Raw genomic sequence first — 14881 nt, forward strand, 5'->3', positions numbered from 1 at the left:
GGACTCGATTGATCCTTTCACTATTAACTACTTTTAACAACCACTTTGAAAAGAGAAAAGCATATTTTCATTTCCTAATCTTTTCCAACAGCTACAAACTTATTTCTTCTGTAAATTAGCCATTCCAACACTTATAAACAAGTAAGCAATCACCAACAAGCCTTACCTTCATTCTTAAAAATTCAAGAACATTCTAAAGATTAGAGCTTTGATTCTTCCCATTCTTATATCCAAATTATATTTGTCCTTCATTTATCATTCTTTATACTTAAATAAGGCAAATATCTAACCTTTGAGAGGTATTTCATAATTTGCAAATTCTTGCATACTTAAAAGGTATTTTTGTGTCAAAGGGTAAAATATCCTTTTAAGTGAAATTGATAAGATTGGGTAGAATCCTAGAAATGATAGAGGTTATTATCTTGACTTTAAAAGATAGGGATTACATTTTGTAAAAGATTTTTCTGTTAGTGAATTGATCTTGGCTAGGAAAGCTACAGGAGAAGACATTGATGCCTTTGAAAAATGACTAAACTTCTATAAATTATTGTGTTTGATTTCTTTATTCCTTATTCTTTTGTTTTCATTGTTATTTATATGAGCTTTAATTTTCTTTATTGTTGTTAATATCATCAAATTTTCAGCAAAGATTTTATTAGCTTAAATTCCTCATTCAAATTTATTGAAAGCCAATTTTAAAAAAGAATTTGCGGACAATCCAATTCACTCCCCTTTTAGATTGTTATATACATTTGAGCTAATACTTTTCATTCTACAAAATTATCAACATGTTGCACCGATGGCTAGTGTTACCCTTGATCCCTTACTAAATCGACAACCTCATCGATCAAATCTAAGACTCTATCATTATACCCATTCACAACACATTGTGCTCTCATAGTTTGATTAGCAAGAATTCAAAATAAAACTAGTATCTCTTTAAGCATTTGGTGTAATAGCCACTATAAAAAAATTTTCATATATTAATACTTAGTTATACTAATGGTTTAATTGCGTAAGTAAAAAAGATTTATATTGATAAATTTCTATTACCATCAATATAGACAATAGCTATATTGATGTCACATATATTCATAGGTATAACTTGACCTTTACTGACAGTATATAAATAACCATCAGTATAATTATGTATATACTGACAAATGATATAGCAACCATTGGTAAAAGTTTCAAAAAATAAAAATTACTTGCTTTTTTTTAGATGGTGGGATTTTTTTCCTTAAATATGTATTTTTTTCAAATTTAATTTAAAAGTAAAAATAAAAAAAATATCTTATAGCAACAATTACAAATATTAATGCTCTAAGTCCATCACTAAAATGTACTTATACCAACGCAAAAAATTTATTGTCGATATAACCGTAAGATATACCGACGGTTGTGTCTAGCCGTCAGTATACACTATAAAATTTGTATGATACTTTCTTGTACTGATGGTTTCTTTTTTATGAACCATCGATAAAAGTCAAGGCAAGTGATTTTTTTTCTAGGTTTTGTACCCGAACCATTCTTGCTACGTAGTGCTATTCCTTCTTAAGAAACTTTTTTTTTCACCTTAGCTGTAGTCCTCTTCCTTTTCTATTGAAATTTGAAATCTATAGCCGCAATCTTCAACTTTTGTTAGCCATGAACCCTAAGTTGTTGCCTCTTCAAACACTTTCCTTCTCTGTTGGTGCCAGTTTTGTTGCACAATCCTTATCTTTTTCTGTTGCTGGAGATGAAAGGAAAGAGTGCTGATTTCCTGATTTTTTTTGAAATGGAGATTTGATTTCTTGGAATTTAATTAACTTTTTCTTTTTTCGAATTTCTTCAATTCCTTGATTTATTTAACTCACACTCGAACCCTAAACCCTTAGAGTCAGAGAGGTGCTGTTGCTTCTGGAATCGCCTCAATTGGGCTACTGTTGGAATTTGCACTTAGGTATATTTGTCTTTTAGTTTTGTTAGAAAATGGGGAATACGTCTTAAATATTTTGTACTTGCGTCGAGTAGGCGAGTATAGGCATGGTGGAGAGATGAGGCCGTTTCGAAAAGTTGGCGAAGCCCGGCCTCCATTTATTTAATCTCTTCTCCAGTCAGTGGCTCACCGGCATCCTCTCCACCAGAATCTCCTCCCTCGATGTTCGCATCAAAATCAAAGTAAAGGAATCTATTTACTTTGTTGACCAGTTCCATTCCACGCCTGATTCCTTTAATTTTTAACCCCAATTGAATATGCCTGGCTAATAGAAGTGAATTCAATTGATCATAAAACTTTTTGATAATTTCTTTGATTTTATATGTTAGTTGGTAAGTGATGACACAATAGCGTTGTCAGTTTTAACATCATTTAGGGAAAAGAATAAGGAATGATTTAGGCGTTGAAAAAATTGAATTTCATAATTATTAGTGGTTATAATTCAACAATGTTTAGATTGATTTTGTTGCTTTATCAAAAGAAAATCAGTAAGAATGAATATGACAATGTTACATTTGGTAGGACAATGTGTTTATGCAATTGCTTTGCTCAATTCAATATCGAGTGACACATGCCGATGAACCCACTGCCATTTACCTAACTCGATATGCAAGTTTTTATTCTTGGGGTCATGGTGCATAAAACTTTTCTAGCCCTAGTTATGTAGATATATGATCAATACATATGTTCGCATTTTTTATAATGTGAGAAGTTATTGCTTTAACATGCTTTAAGTAGCCAACTCAAAAGTTTGGTTTCAAGAATTAAAATTGAAGCTTATTGCCCAAACAAGCTGTCAATATAGTAGAAAGGATGTCTTACAGTTTTACGTTGTCTGTAGCAACCTTAGCTGATGTTTATTTTGTTTGTCTCCAAACAGCGTTGGCACAAATTTTCCATTCTTGGTTTGGAAGAAACTTAGAGAAGGCCAAGAAGTAAGGCAGGTGGCACAGCTTGACTGAAAGATAATTGAAGAGCCCTATGAGAAACCATTTGTTGCATCCAGACTTAAATTCGTTCCATTGCCAGTTAGTCTATTGTCTCTTAAGATAATATACCATCTTTGCCATCTCTAATTTATGTCTAAGTGCTTGATCATACTTTTGCTATAAGTGATGCATCGAGAAGATTATATTTATTTAGGTTATCTTTTTGGCGAAAAGTGTAAAGTGGCTTATATATCTAATGTCTAATGTTTTCCTTCAAGCATGAAGAATGGTAGGTGCTGCTTTTACTTTTTTATCTCGTGGGCACATACATATTTACACCTTTAACACATATTTTCATTTTATTGGTGTTGTTAAATGTGGAGATGGGACTTCTATCTGCTATGTGTCATCTTAAGGAGCTTGTCAATGTTAGTATTGTAGGAATATATGTTTTAATTTTTTTGCTCAAATCCTTTTCATATAACTTAAACGGATAATAGGCTTTAATCTTAGTGAGAAAGTTATCGTGCACTTTTCACAAATAGGAAACTTTTTAATGACTTGACTCAAAATTGCAAATGATGAGATGCTTAGAGATTAGTATTCTGATCTTCTTTAAGTTGAGAGGGATTGGTGAAAGAAAGCGCGAGTTCTCTCATTTCTAAGTTTTTGGTGTTCTAAGTCTTGTTTTTCTAAATGATTTTCCTGTGAATTGAGTTTTCATGGTAAATAAATTATCGTATAAATTGTGTTTGATCAGAATATTGGGTTTATTGTTATTTCCACCAATGGTGCTAGACAATTTGATCTTCTGATATTGGATTGTTTATACAAGGTCTGTTACTACTTTGGTTCTTTCATTTTTGTACTGTTGACTATTTGTTTTAATTTTTCGTTAGTGAATTGTCTAGACTGCCATAAGTAGAAAAATCTTTGACAGAATTTATTCCATGCTGATTCTTAAATAACCTGTATCTGTCTATATATCTATGCCACCGTGCATTTTATGTTCTTACATCCTAGTTTGGTACCATAGGTTATTTACTTAATATAGTTGACATGTCAAGTGATGTGGAATTTGCTTATGGATTACCAATGATGGCCTGTTGATTTGTAAGAATTGGAAAAGAGGACATGAGAAAGGGTAATTTTGTCTAATATTGGTATTAACTCAATTTTCAGCCACTGGGTAATGGTAAAAACTATTATAAAGCTATAATGAATATAAAAAACAATCACATGGTTTAATATAACAAATTTTTTTAGAATTAACTGTCTATGTTACCTTAACCTAACCCTTGAAGAGCTTATGGTTGTCATGTTTTTCTCCCTAATTAAGAGGATGATTGAGATCTTTTTATACAATTTACTCTAGTGCGTTTGAAGTGTAAACATCTCTGTTTAGTCTGATCATGGTCGGGTCACAGATCTCTTACTAAATTCATTTGATGAACTTGTCTACTGCAATTGTAATTTAATCTTCCACTCTATTATTTATTGTATTTTGAATGATTTATGATTGTCATTTTAAAAATATTTTGCTTGCTATGCATCTTCTTCTCTGAACTAATGTTTACTGTTTTCTGCATACCAGTGAGGATCTCTAATGTTCACGTATGCTTACCTCAGGTTTGTTCGACATTTTCCAATAATTCTTCTTCATTTTAGTTTTTTTTATTGTCACTAGCCACACATTTTCCATCAACTTATTTTTTCATGCTCTTGAGGATCTCTATAACAGATATTTCCAAAATGAGCCCTATTAATCAGAATGACTCATGAGTTCGATCACCACAAGGACAATGAGTTTTTTATGGAATGGTCTGAAAGGAACATTGGTTTCCCATTACTTTACAAATTTTATGGCATAGTTTACCTCATTTAGACAACTGTTGCAAGTCCACCTTGGTAGAATTTGTAGTGTGAATTGCATATGCATTTGTACCTAATGCTCTTAGGTTGAAAATACGTGGTAAATCCTGTTAGAACTTTGTAATACTATGCCATAGGGTGTTGTGTTTTTTATTTTAGGAACCAGAGCTTGTCCCATCGAATTATCTTGAAAGAGGAATAAAATAATTCTGCTGTTGTGGAATAATGCCTCTGCTCTGCATATTGATACTATTAGGTTTGGCTTGTTAACTTTACTACCTATATATCGAATATATGCTCCGGAAAAGGATGCAAATGTGGCACATATAATCTGCATTTAAAGGATTAATAACTTGTGCTGTTTGCTTGCTTTGACTAGAGTTTTTATTTGACATTGTCGTATCTGGTGTTTATATGAATCAACTTTAACAACACAATTATTCGGTAGCTTATGCAAGTTAGTATCAAATTGACAGGTTTGTAAGGCTAAACGTGTGGCAACAATGAAGATGATGGATGATGGCTTTGAGGAGAATGTCCATGTTTGTAGACATTCAATGATGTTTGTTTTTATCTAGACTTGGTATAATGACTTTAGTTCTTGACTTATTCTAAATTTGTAGATTATAAAATAATTTATTTGTCGTTATATTTGGAATGTTATTAAATATCTTTTACTCTGATATATGTTTTTACTTTATATGAAATTGTATTATATTATGATTGTAAATAAATTAATATTAATAATTTAAAATATAATTAAAAAAAAAAGTTTTTATCAATGTTTTAACATTTATACTATGCTTTATTTTATTAAAATATTTTAGGTTATAATGATGTCACCAATCGTCAATCATTGGTAAAGTTTTTTTTTGTTGGAATATTTTAAGCTATTCTAACACTACCAATTGTAAACCATTAGTAAAAGTAAAAATACATGAGGTTATATTAACGAGTATTAATTGTCAGTAAAAGATATATTATCAAATTACTTGTTGGTATAAGTACAAAAAATTAAAACATACTAGTTCATATTAACATGAATTAATCATCGGTAAAAAATATAAATGTAGAACACAATGAATATTATATCAACGAATATACAATTATTAGCAGGCTTAAATCGTTAGTATATCTGTACTATTTATTTTGATACTTTAAAAATTGTTAATATAAATTTATATCGTTAAAGGATATATTAATAATTAAAAATTTATCAAAATATATATTTTGATCGTTGGTATAAAGTTTATTGTGTTATATAGACAAGTTTTAAGATTTTACTGATAATTTTTTTAACATCAACATATGATAATTTTCTTGTACTTAGTATCACCTTAATCTTAGTTTTGACCTTGTGAACTATAGTGTCTCTCAGGACGAGAACTCGTAGAACCACCAACCTTAGCCTTAGCTGTGATCTTAGCAAGTTTACGTTTACAATGACATATATTGATTCAATCATGATAGTAAACATATTATGAAAACGTCTTTTCACTAATAAATACTACAGCAATCCTAACAAAAGAAGAGGAAGAAAGAACCGTCCAAACTTAAGTTTTCTATCCTACACTCATCATTAAGTTTTTTATCTTACGCTCATCATTCACAAATTTATCTAAATTATTAAATTATTGCTCGTCAAAACTAAGATTGAAAATTTTAAGCTTTGATTTTATTTGTGGAGATCTACACTTTACTTAAGAAGTATTATCTATTTTGACTCAAGTTTTATAATTTTATCTAAAAAAAGATACATCACAAGTATAAATTTATATCTCTACATATATATTATAATAAATTTTCACAATCTTTGGACATAGGTTTGAAGTGTTATAATTTCAATAAGCTTAAAGAAAGAAAAAAAATCCATAAGTAATTCAATCTCCTTGAAAGGAACAACATTAATCTATTTTATTTACAATATAGAGCATAATTACCACAAATTGCTTGTGTAGCCTTGTCTAATCTTGTTTAAAGACTCCTTAACTTCCAAATAAAAAGGTGAATGCAAAGAAACTTTTCAATAACTGATTGTCCAGCATATCTAATACAATAGGGAGAAAAAAATATGTTGGTACCAAGTAGATGTACTAGAAGGTGTGAATAGCATTTTATAAAAAAAAAAAAATGAAGATTAAAAACTTCTAAGTGCTCTAATTACAAAGATTAGAACAATAAGTAAATTTCACCTAATAAGATTGGAGATGAAAATGTTGCACAACAATTTGGAGTGATTCGGCCCTTATTGACTTATGTCCATTACTTTGACAAACTTAGCCAAAAATTTATAACCCATTATATGATGGAATTGCAGCTTCCACCAAGTCTTTACAAATTTGAGCTATTCCAAGCTAAAAAACAAGATGTGCAAGTTTCAACCTAAAGTGCTATCTTCACAATTAAAGACCAAAGGGCTCCTTACGATTTGAAACAAACAACAATAATGAGTTTATGATCATTAAAAAATCAAATAACACGAATAAAACTCATTACAAAATTCACTCAAAAAATAGAAAAAAAATAAAATTCTAGACTTTTGAAGAAAGAATTCTTGATTTTCTTGAATGGAATGCTTTGATCTTTTGTTTATGTTTGAGTCTTGTTATTCTTCAATCCTTTTGGGTGTATTTATAGGTGAAGAACACTTTATAGCTAGTTGATCTCTTAGCCAAAAATTAAAACATTACCGTTGGAAAATGCTATTTTTTAATTTTTTTTTACAGTTAGATACCAAACATGGGCAATCAGATGCTCTAGACTTGAGAAGCTTCTAGAATAAAAAATTGCTTGAGCTGTCAAACGCTAAATGTGAGCAGTCGATTGCTTTATTTTTTGATAAGCCTATACTTCAAAAAATGTATTCGGCAATTGGATGTCGTATGTGGAAGTCGAATGACTTTAACACTTTTTACTTTTAATTTGAAATTACCCTTTGGTAATTGCAAGCAGTGATAGGGTAGTTGGATGCCCTAATAGAATTGTGCTTTTTCTAAGTTTTTTCTTGCATGCTTTCATACCAATTGCTTCAATGCTTTCTCCAAATCAATTTTACTTGATTTAAACAATCTTCAAATCTTGTTCATCTTAATCTTTGTTCATTGATTTTATTTCAAGATGAATTCCATCCACATTATGCTTTAAAGTAATTTCTTGAACAATATGTTGCAACATTCAATCCAAAACTCTCCTCATCTATTAGATTAGTCTTTCATAAATGCTTGATCAAATTTAAACCTTCATGAATTTGTGTTAATCATTTGATAATAAATGGTTAAGTTTAAAACACTTAAATAAACTTATTAGACAAACATTAAGTAGAAGATTTTGGTAGCATAAAAAATAATATGGGTTCAATAGACTCAACAAAAGTATAAATCCTTTATTCCAAGAAAGGTAGATTTGATAATTTAAAACATAATATGATTATATGAGAAAAAGTGATAAAAACTATAAAAGTGAAAAGGTTTAAAGTTGACAAAAACTTTTATGGACTTGATAAAAATAAAAATAAAAAAATTTCATATTTGACATAAATTATGACATGATAAAATTTTTATATTTCATACATATTTAACATAAAATAAATAATATGTATATACAAATTATCAAGAATAAAGGAAGGTTAAAAGCATTCCTTCTCATTAAAAGTGTTGACAAAGCATTTCTTTGTTCATCTATAATATCTATAACATTTATAACAACTATAATATATCCTATTAAAATTATCCCCTAAGGGATAGTATAGTGACATATGGGGAATACCTTGCTTACCATGTGTTTTTTTAATAAAACTTTTTTCAAAAAATTTCCTAATTATTTTTAAAAATAATTTTTTCAAATAATTTCCTAAGAAGTTAATATGTTGACATGTGACATGCTCTTTCCACACCATGTGCCATTTTAAAGTTTTTCTAAAAATCTATTTAAAAAATATTTTCTTTTTTATTTGCTTTATTATAATTATAATTATAATAAAATAATAAAACGTGAGTAAAGGGGGAAGGAAGTGTTGTTGGCAATTATAAAGCTTTTCAAATTTTTTTTACAAAAAAAAAAAACCCAAGATAATAAAAAAAATCCCTAAAAATATATTCAACTTATTAATGAAAAGGTCAACCTAAAACATTGCAAGACTAACCAATATATTAAATTTCAATATATAAAAAAATGCAACTAAAACAATAATCAATTGAAAAAATAATTTACACAAAAGTTAACTAAAAATACTCATTGAAAAATAACAATAAATTTATAAATTTATTAAAATTTTTTCAGATCTAGAATTTAAATATTTTTTAAAAACTAAAGATAGTAGCTATGAGATTTAAAAAAAAAAAAAAAATTAACGACAATGAACTCTATATATAAAATTTTCAAAAAATTTTTTCCTTTAAATCTCAAAAATTCAAAAACTAAAAATGATAAAATTTTTAAAATTATTTGTTATAAAATTAAATAAAATCTTTAGCCCACTACAAATTTTAAGGCCGGGGCACTGGGTAGTAAGCCCACAAATTAGGCCTGATGTGTAAATAATGGCCCAGATGAGCTTCCTCGTCAACGAGGAAATGGCCACGATTAACGTCGGCCCTTTTCGACTTCTTCGCTTCTCTTTCCTCTCGTCCCTTCTCGGTTAATTCATCTAATTCTGCGTACTGTCAGCCAATTTCATTGCAAGAATAATAATCAAATACCCAAGAACAGCATTCCAACTTGCTTTAGTTGGATAACAGTTAAATTTCTCATTTGGTTTATAGATTGGATTATACCTTATTGATTTTATGTGCTAGAAATAGGATTATGCTGCTCTAATTTACCATTTCTTTGAAAGCAGTCATTTTTAATTGAGTGTTTGTAGGAGCTGCTGATTCCATGTTTCAAATATTGTGCTCAATATGCTTTAAAGAGTGATTTGGTGAGATTTTCTATGAGTTTGGGTGATTGAGGATTATTCATGTTTTTGACAGACATGGTTTTCTTGTGCTGGGCCCGACCTTCTCTTGAACAACAGAAATCTTGCATTAACAAGTACTAGAAGATAATATGTTTATCTTTCTTTTTCTTTTGTTTTCTTGGGAAAATTACCCATTTATATGTGTAAATTATGACCAGGTCAGGTACATTCAACTATGAAACCAAATATAAAGGAGCTACTGCAAAGCCTGTGTCTTGCATAAAGGAAGACAAGGAGCTCTCCAAAGATGGTTATTTTGTCAATCATGCACGTGTTTTAGTTGGTTCTGGTCTTGACACCTATGAAAAGGGCAAGGCAGCTCTGCAGAATTGGAGGTGCGTGTGTTGTTTTTGGCAGATGAAGAGAATTGCTATTGTGAGGTATATCCTTGTCATATGTTATCTAGCTATTATTTTCAGGCATTTTGGATTCAGTTGGGCATTTGTTGATCCCAAGACTCCGATTCAAAATGGGGTGAAATTCTGTGTTTGTCTCAAGGAGTTTCTACCATGGGTCATGATGCCTCTCCAAGTGGTGTATGTTAAGGAAAACACAAGCACTATGGCTAAGAAGTCTGTAGCCTGCTTTGGTTTTGGTAGTGGTACGTTACAAGGTCACCTACTGGTTAGTATTTTATTCTTCTCAGTTCTGATTTTTAATCTCAAAACAAAGTATGACTGAGAATTTTGGGTCGGTTGAAATTACAAATTTTTCTCAGATTTGTAATGGCTTATTTCAAAAAAAAAAAAGGGAAAAGTGTTCGTTGTGCCTCTAAAAAATTTGGGGTATTCTATCTGTTTCTATTGTTAGTTCTGCATATTATATTTCCCAATTGATGCTAACTTGGTGTGGAATATCTGCTGGAAATCAGGCTGGGGAAGAACGATTTTCAATTGAGCTGGACGAGAATGATCAAGTGTGGTATGAAGTACTTTCCTTCTCAAAGCCTGCTCACTTTCTATCATTTATTGGTTACCCATATGTTCAACTGAGGCAAAAATACTTTGCTCGTCAGTCTGCCAATGCGGTTCTGAAACATGTATAGCAACCATGTATATGGAATTGCTCGCTCAAAATGATCATTTGTTTCTTGAACTCTTTTTTTAGGGAGGAAGAAAAAGAGGCTACTTTAGTTATTGCTCTCTCAATATGAAATGACTCGACAAGTTGAAAACCTGTATTTCGCTATAATCTCTATGACTCTCTGAAAGTCTAAAATCACTTATCATTGACAGTGTAAATAATCATCCGTCTACCATATCCCTCATTTTCCAAGATACATTATGGCATAGCACACCTAGGAAATATTATGCAGTTGCTGCAGAGGAGCAAAAACGAGAGCTTTATTGTAGCTCCAAATGTTCTTATAAACATGGGCTCAAAACAAACTTAAAATTTATAATAGGAATTATGTTACATGACAAACACTGCAATTAGCCAGGAAAACTAAAATGCTTAAGTCTGCACACAACTTGTCTTTTCGATGGAAAGAAACTCTGCAAAGGTCACCTGCATCAAGCAGAATGAATATTTGCTATAGCTTAAAGAAGTGGGAAAGAAGAGTAAAGAGAAGGGATGAAACCTGACAATTATAGACTTCAGAATATGCAAAATACAATATGGTTAACTTTTTTTCTCACAAAGCATGTCATAAACTAGATAACTATAAACTAAAGTATGAAAGCAAATATAGCTTGATGCATCAACTTAAGCCAAGCCTTTGGATTTTTCGTACCATTCAGGGACTGTAGAAGTATCGCTCAATTTGGTAGCTTGAACGCCTAAAACATAAAGAAACAGAGGTATCCACTAAACTGTGTTTTGGATTTCAACCAATATTAGGGGTGTAAATGAATCAATCATGGTTATATTTGTGTTCATGATCTGTTCGTTTAATTAACGAATCATAAAATGTGATAAGTGATTATTTGTTAAACTTAATAAATAAACAAAAACCAAATATATTTATGAATTGTTGATCAAACACTTAATTAATTTTCACAAACAAATCAAATATGAACAAATTCTACTATGTTCAAGAATTGTTTGTTTAATTCATTTAAAATATTATTCGTGATTTTTTTTTAAATTAATAAATAAATATAAAAAACAGAAATTAAATATGTTCATGAATTATTCGTCAAAGTTTGTTACAATCCATGTTCTGTTTGTCGAACTGAACTGCTATTCTTTGCCATCCATCAATTTCAGCTTGCCTAGGACAGATTAGTAAGCCCTTTAAACAATCCAAATGGCAAATAACTAGAAAAATCTAATACTGGGGAACAAGGAAGTTTTAACCTAAAATTTATTGCAATCCTACAGCCTGGTTTATGGTTAATTGTGTGATAAGAAAATTAGACACAGACATCAGTGACACAATTTAAGTTGTTTCAATGTAGACTAGAGCTAATAGGTTTGGCTATTCATGAGCCTTAATGTTCTGCCAGCTCTAAAAATTCTCACAATCTACACAGGGCTATAGGCCATCTAACTTGTTTTCTTCATGTGATAATGACACAAAACAGATCAAGCATATTAGTTGCTAGCATATTCTCATCTTAAATGATAAAACACAAACAAATTTAAAGAGATTTGTTCACCTAAGACTTTTATGAACAAGCAACGAGGAAAAATCATATAAAGAAAATTCAATAATGATACCCTATGAACACCCTGCCAATCTTACAATCTAATATTAGAACGCAAATTATACTTACATCTAATTTCATGATGGATATTAATTTGCAGTGAACCAAGATGGAGGAGGCCAAAACATCTCAGAGTAGCCAGGGAAAGATGATAGCTTCCCAATCCTACCATTCACCAAGTTGAAAACAGCAATGCCATGACCTGTTGATCCTATAAGTGCATCATCGTCATCATTGTACCAAGTACGATCCTCATCCACAAAATAAATGCAATTTCCATTACATCCCCTAAGTTCCCCAATGGAACAAAGAAGTTTAATCCCTCGCCTATGAACAAAATCCGATTATCTAAACTTGTCACCTCTGTCCATCCCCACTCTTCATCCAACTTATACACCTTAAAAGCAACCACCTTTGCATCCTCTTTCTTATAAGGATTTCGAGTTGTCCGGGCTCGATCAAGGTATCTATCAACTGCATAAAGATCTTCAGAAGACACAACCAAATGCTTCTTGCTACCGCCATTGAAAATGGGAGGAGTGTATTTTATTAACTGCGAGGAAGAATCAACTAAGGAAACGGTTCCCCATCTATCTACAGCAACAAAACGCCCTTTATAAACCGCAATGTCATCATAGTGAAACTCGTGCTCATTTATTTGCCTCAACTCATCATCTCCGTTTCTCCAAAGAATCAACCCTCCATCTTGGCAAAGATTGAGAACCATGAAATCGTCGTGTATGCTAACCCTGCCAGACTATGGCAACATAACTGCTTTTGTTACAATAGATGTAGCATGTTCCACTCTTTTAAACGTGTCTTTCCTAATATACCCTCTGCTTACTTCGAGAATTGGGAAGTCAAGCAAGTTTAAAACGTTGGGGAATGTGGATGGTAAATCATTAACAGGGCTATTCGACATGGGATTTATAATGCGAAGCTTACCCTCTTCGGTTTCTTCAAGTTTGAGCAACCATGGCATTGAAATAGGAGAAGGGGTTGCATATTGATTAAGAATATAGACAGTGTTTTTAACGAGGTATGAAGATTTTGAGACATACCCTGCAAAAGAGGTTTGGGGATTGCGATCTGCCATCCCAGGAAATTCAAGATGCGAATTGATGTGAAGAAAAGAGAGTGAATATCGCCATCTTCTACAGACACTACGAAATCGGATGACATCGAAGAGAGCGTCCAGATATTTACCGATCTTTACCAAGAGATCCTCAGGGAGGTCCGACCACGAAACTCTATCCATTCAGAAGAGCCAGCCACTTTTTATGGTATCAGGTCCTGAAACTGAACTGAGTCGCAGATGCTTTATTTTTCTTAATCAAAGCCCATGGAACTGAAGGGAATTGCAGCCATTACTTCAGATTTCTGCCCTTATACTATTCATATTTTAAAGAGCTCAACAAGATAATTCACAAATTAATAAGTCACCTGTTATGAATAATCTTTTTCTACTTTTTCCTATATATATTCATTACTTACTAATTTCATAAAAGAAAATACAAACTAAACTTAAAAAGAGAGCGAAAAATCAAATTCAAGATCAAATCTCAAAATAAAATTTCAAATTTAAAATACCAAAAAGATATTTTTATCTTAATAAATTTCTTTGTAATAATTTTTTAAATTTCTTTGAAATTTGAAATCATAATATCTCTCATTATTTTTTAATTTGAAATAAATTTATCAATTTAAAAATTATTGTAGATACTTCATTTTATCTGAAAAAATTATTCGAAATTAAAATGAGCTTTTGATTGTAAAATGCGCCTAGTTGGAAAGCTTTGGGCCAATGTTTAAAAACTTAAACAAAAATTTTGAGTTTTGATTTTGCTTGATTTTAACTTTGATTTTAATTTTAATTTTGATTTATTTTTAGTATAGGTCAAAGGTCAAAATTACAAAAGTAAAAAAAAAAAAAATTAAAAAAGTTAAGAAAGAAAGAAAAAAAAGGCAAAAATATTGGAATTATGGGATTTGATTTAGTCATAGATTTAATTTTGAAGTTTAATGATTGAATAATTTTAGAATATTTAGATCCTAATCTTTATGAGAAAAGAAAAATCACAAATTATAAAATCACAAAAAAATCAATCATACGATGAAATTAATTCTTTCAAAATTAAAGGGAATTAAATCCTTATAAAAACTCTAATTGGTCAAGCAAATTCTACGGGGGAAACTAGTAATAATCACAAAAAATTAAAGAAGCTAGAAAAGTTTTTTGAGTTCCAATTGATTTTGGGGTTCATTCTAGGAATTCATTATTAAAAGTTTTGGGTTTTGATTTTGGGTTATGGGTTAATATTTTAGTTTTTTTTTTTTTTTTTGGAATTATCTTGGGTATGGTTCTGTTCTGGAATATGATTTTGAAGAATTTGTATTTTGATTTTCTAGGTCTTGGTTTGATTATTGAAGTGAAATTTTAAATTTAGATTTTTCGTTTAATTTTGGATTTTTGGGAGTTTTGAATTTTTTTTTT

At 30.5% G+C, this 14881-nt stretch overlaps 1 protein-coding gene, 1 long non-coding RNA gene and 1 pseudogene across 7 annotated transcripts; 2 read left to right on the plus strand and 1 right to left on the minus strand.

Moving 5' to 3' along the window:
• The first annotated feature begins 1456 nt into the window (after nucleotides 1-1456).
• On the plus strand, nucleotides 1457-5462 carry LOC111293299 (uncharacterized). Of its 2 annotated transcripts, XR_016345756.1 has the most exons (5): nucleotides 1457-1942; nucleotides 2014-2160; nucleotides 2859-3006; nucleotides 4502-4536; nucleotides 5256-5462. It is a non-coding gene; the product is annotated as an uncharacterized LOC111293299 (long non-coding RNA). The 2 variants fall into 2 exon arrangements; XR_016345755.1 differs by having other exon boundaries at nucleotides 1459-2160.
• Nucleotides 5463-9341: 3879 nt separating this feature from the next.
• On the plus strand, nucleotides 9342-10927 carry LOC111292756 (outer envelope protein). 4 transcript variants are annotated; one of them, XM_089766757.1, is made up of 5 exons: nucleotides 9342-9810; nucleotides 9895-10071; nucleotides 10156-10360; nucleotides 10608-10657; nucleotides 10844-10927. In XM_089766757.1, the coding sequence occupies exons 1-5, from the start codon at nucleotides 9737-9739 to the stop codon at nucleotides 10887-10889; spliced, it is 552 nt and encodes a 183-aa protein (XP_089622883.1). In that variant the 5' UTR covers nucleotides 9342-9736; the 3' UTR covers nucleotides 10890-10927. The 4 variants fall into 4 exon arrangements, with proteins under 4 accessions (XP_089622883.1, XP_089622881.1, XP_089622882.1 ...); XM_089766755.1 differs by having other exon boundaries at nucleotides 9344-9514; nucleotides 9750-9810; nucleotides 10608-10927; XM_089766756.1 differs by having other exon boundaries at nucleotides 9344-9511; nucleotides 9746-9810; nucleotides 10608-10927.
• A 2-nt stretch (nucleotides 10928-10929) lies between these two features.
• On the minus strand, nucleotides 10930-13807 carry LOC111292755 (F-box protein SKIP23-like; annotated as a pseudogene). The gene is made up of 2 exons (XR_016345757.1): nucleotides 12457-13807; nucleotides 10930-11245 (listed from the first exon to the last, which is right to left on the minus strand). The product of XR_016345757.1 is annotated as an F-box protein SKIP23-like (transcript).
• Nucleotides 13808-14881: the final 1074 nt, after the last annotated feature.

This window comes from Durio zibethinus, chromosome 10 (genome assembly GCF_047325235.1).
Source record: "Durio zibethinus cultivar Kanyao isolate XHJ-2024 chromosome 10, ASM4732523v1, whole genome shotgun sequence".
Lineage (NCBI taxonomy): Eukaryota > Viridiplantae > Streptophyta > Magnoliopsida > Malvales > Malvaceae > Durio > Durio zibethinus.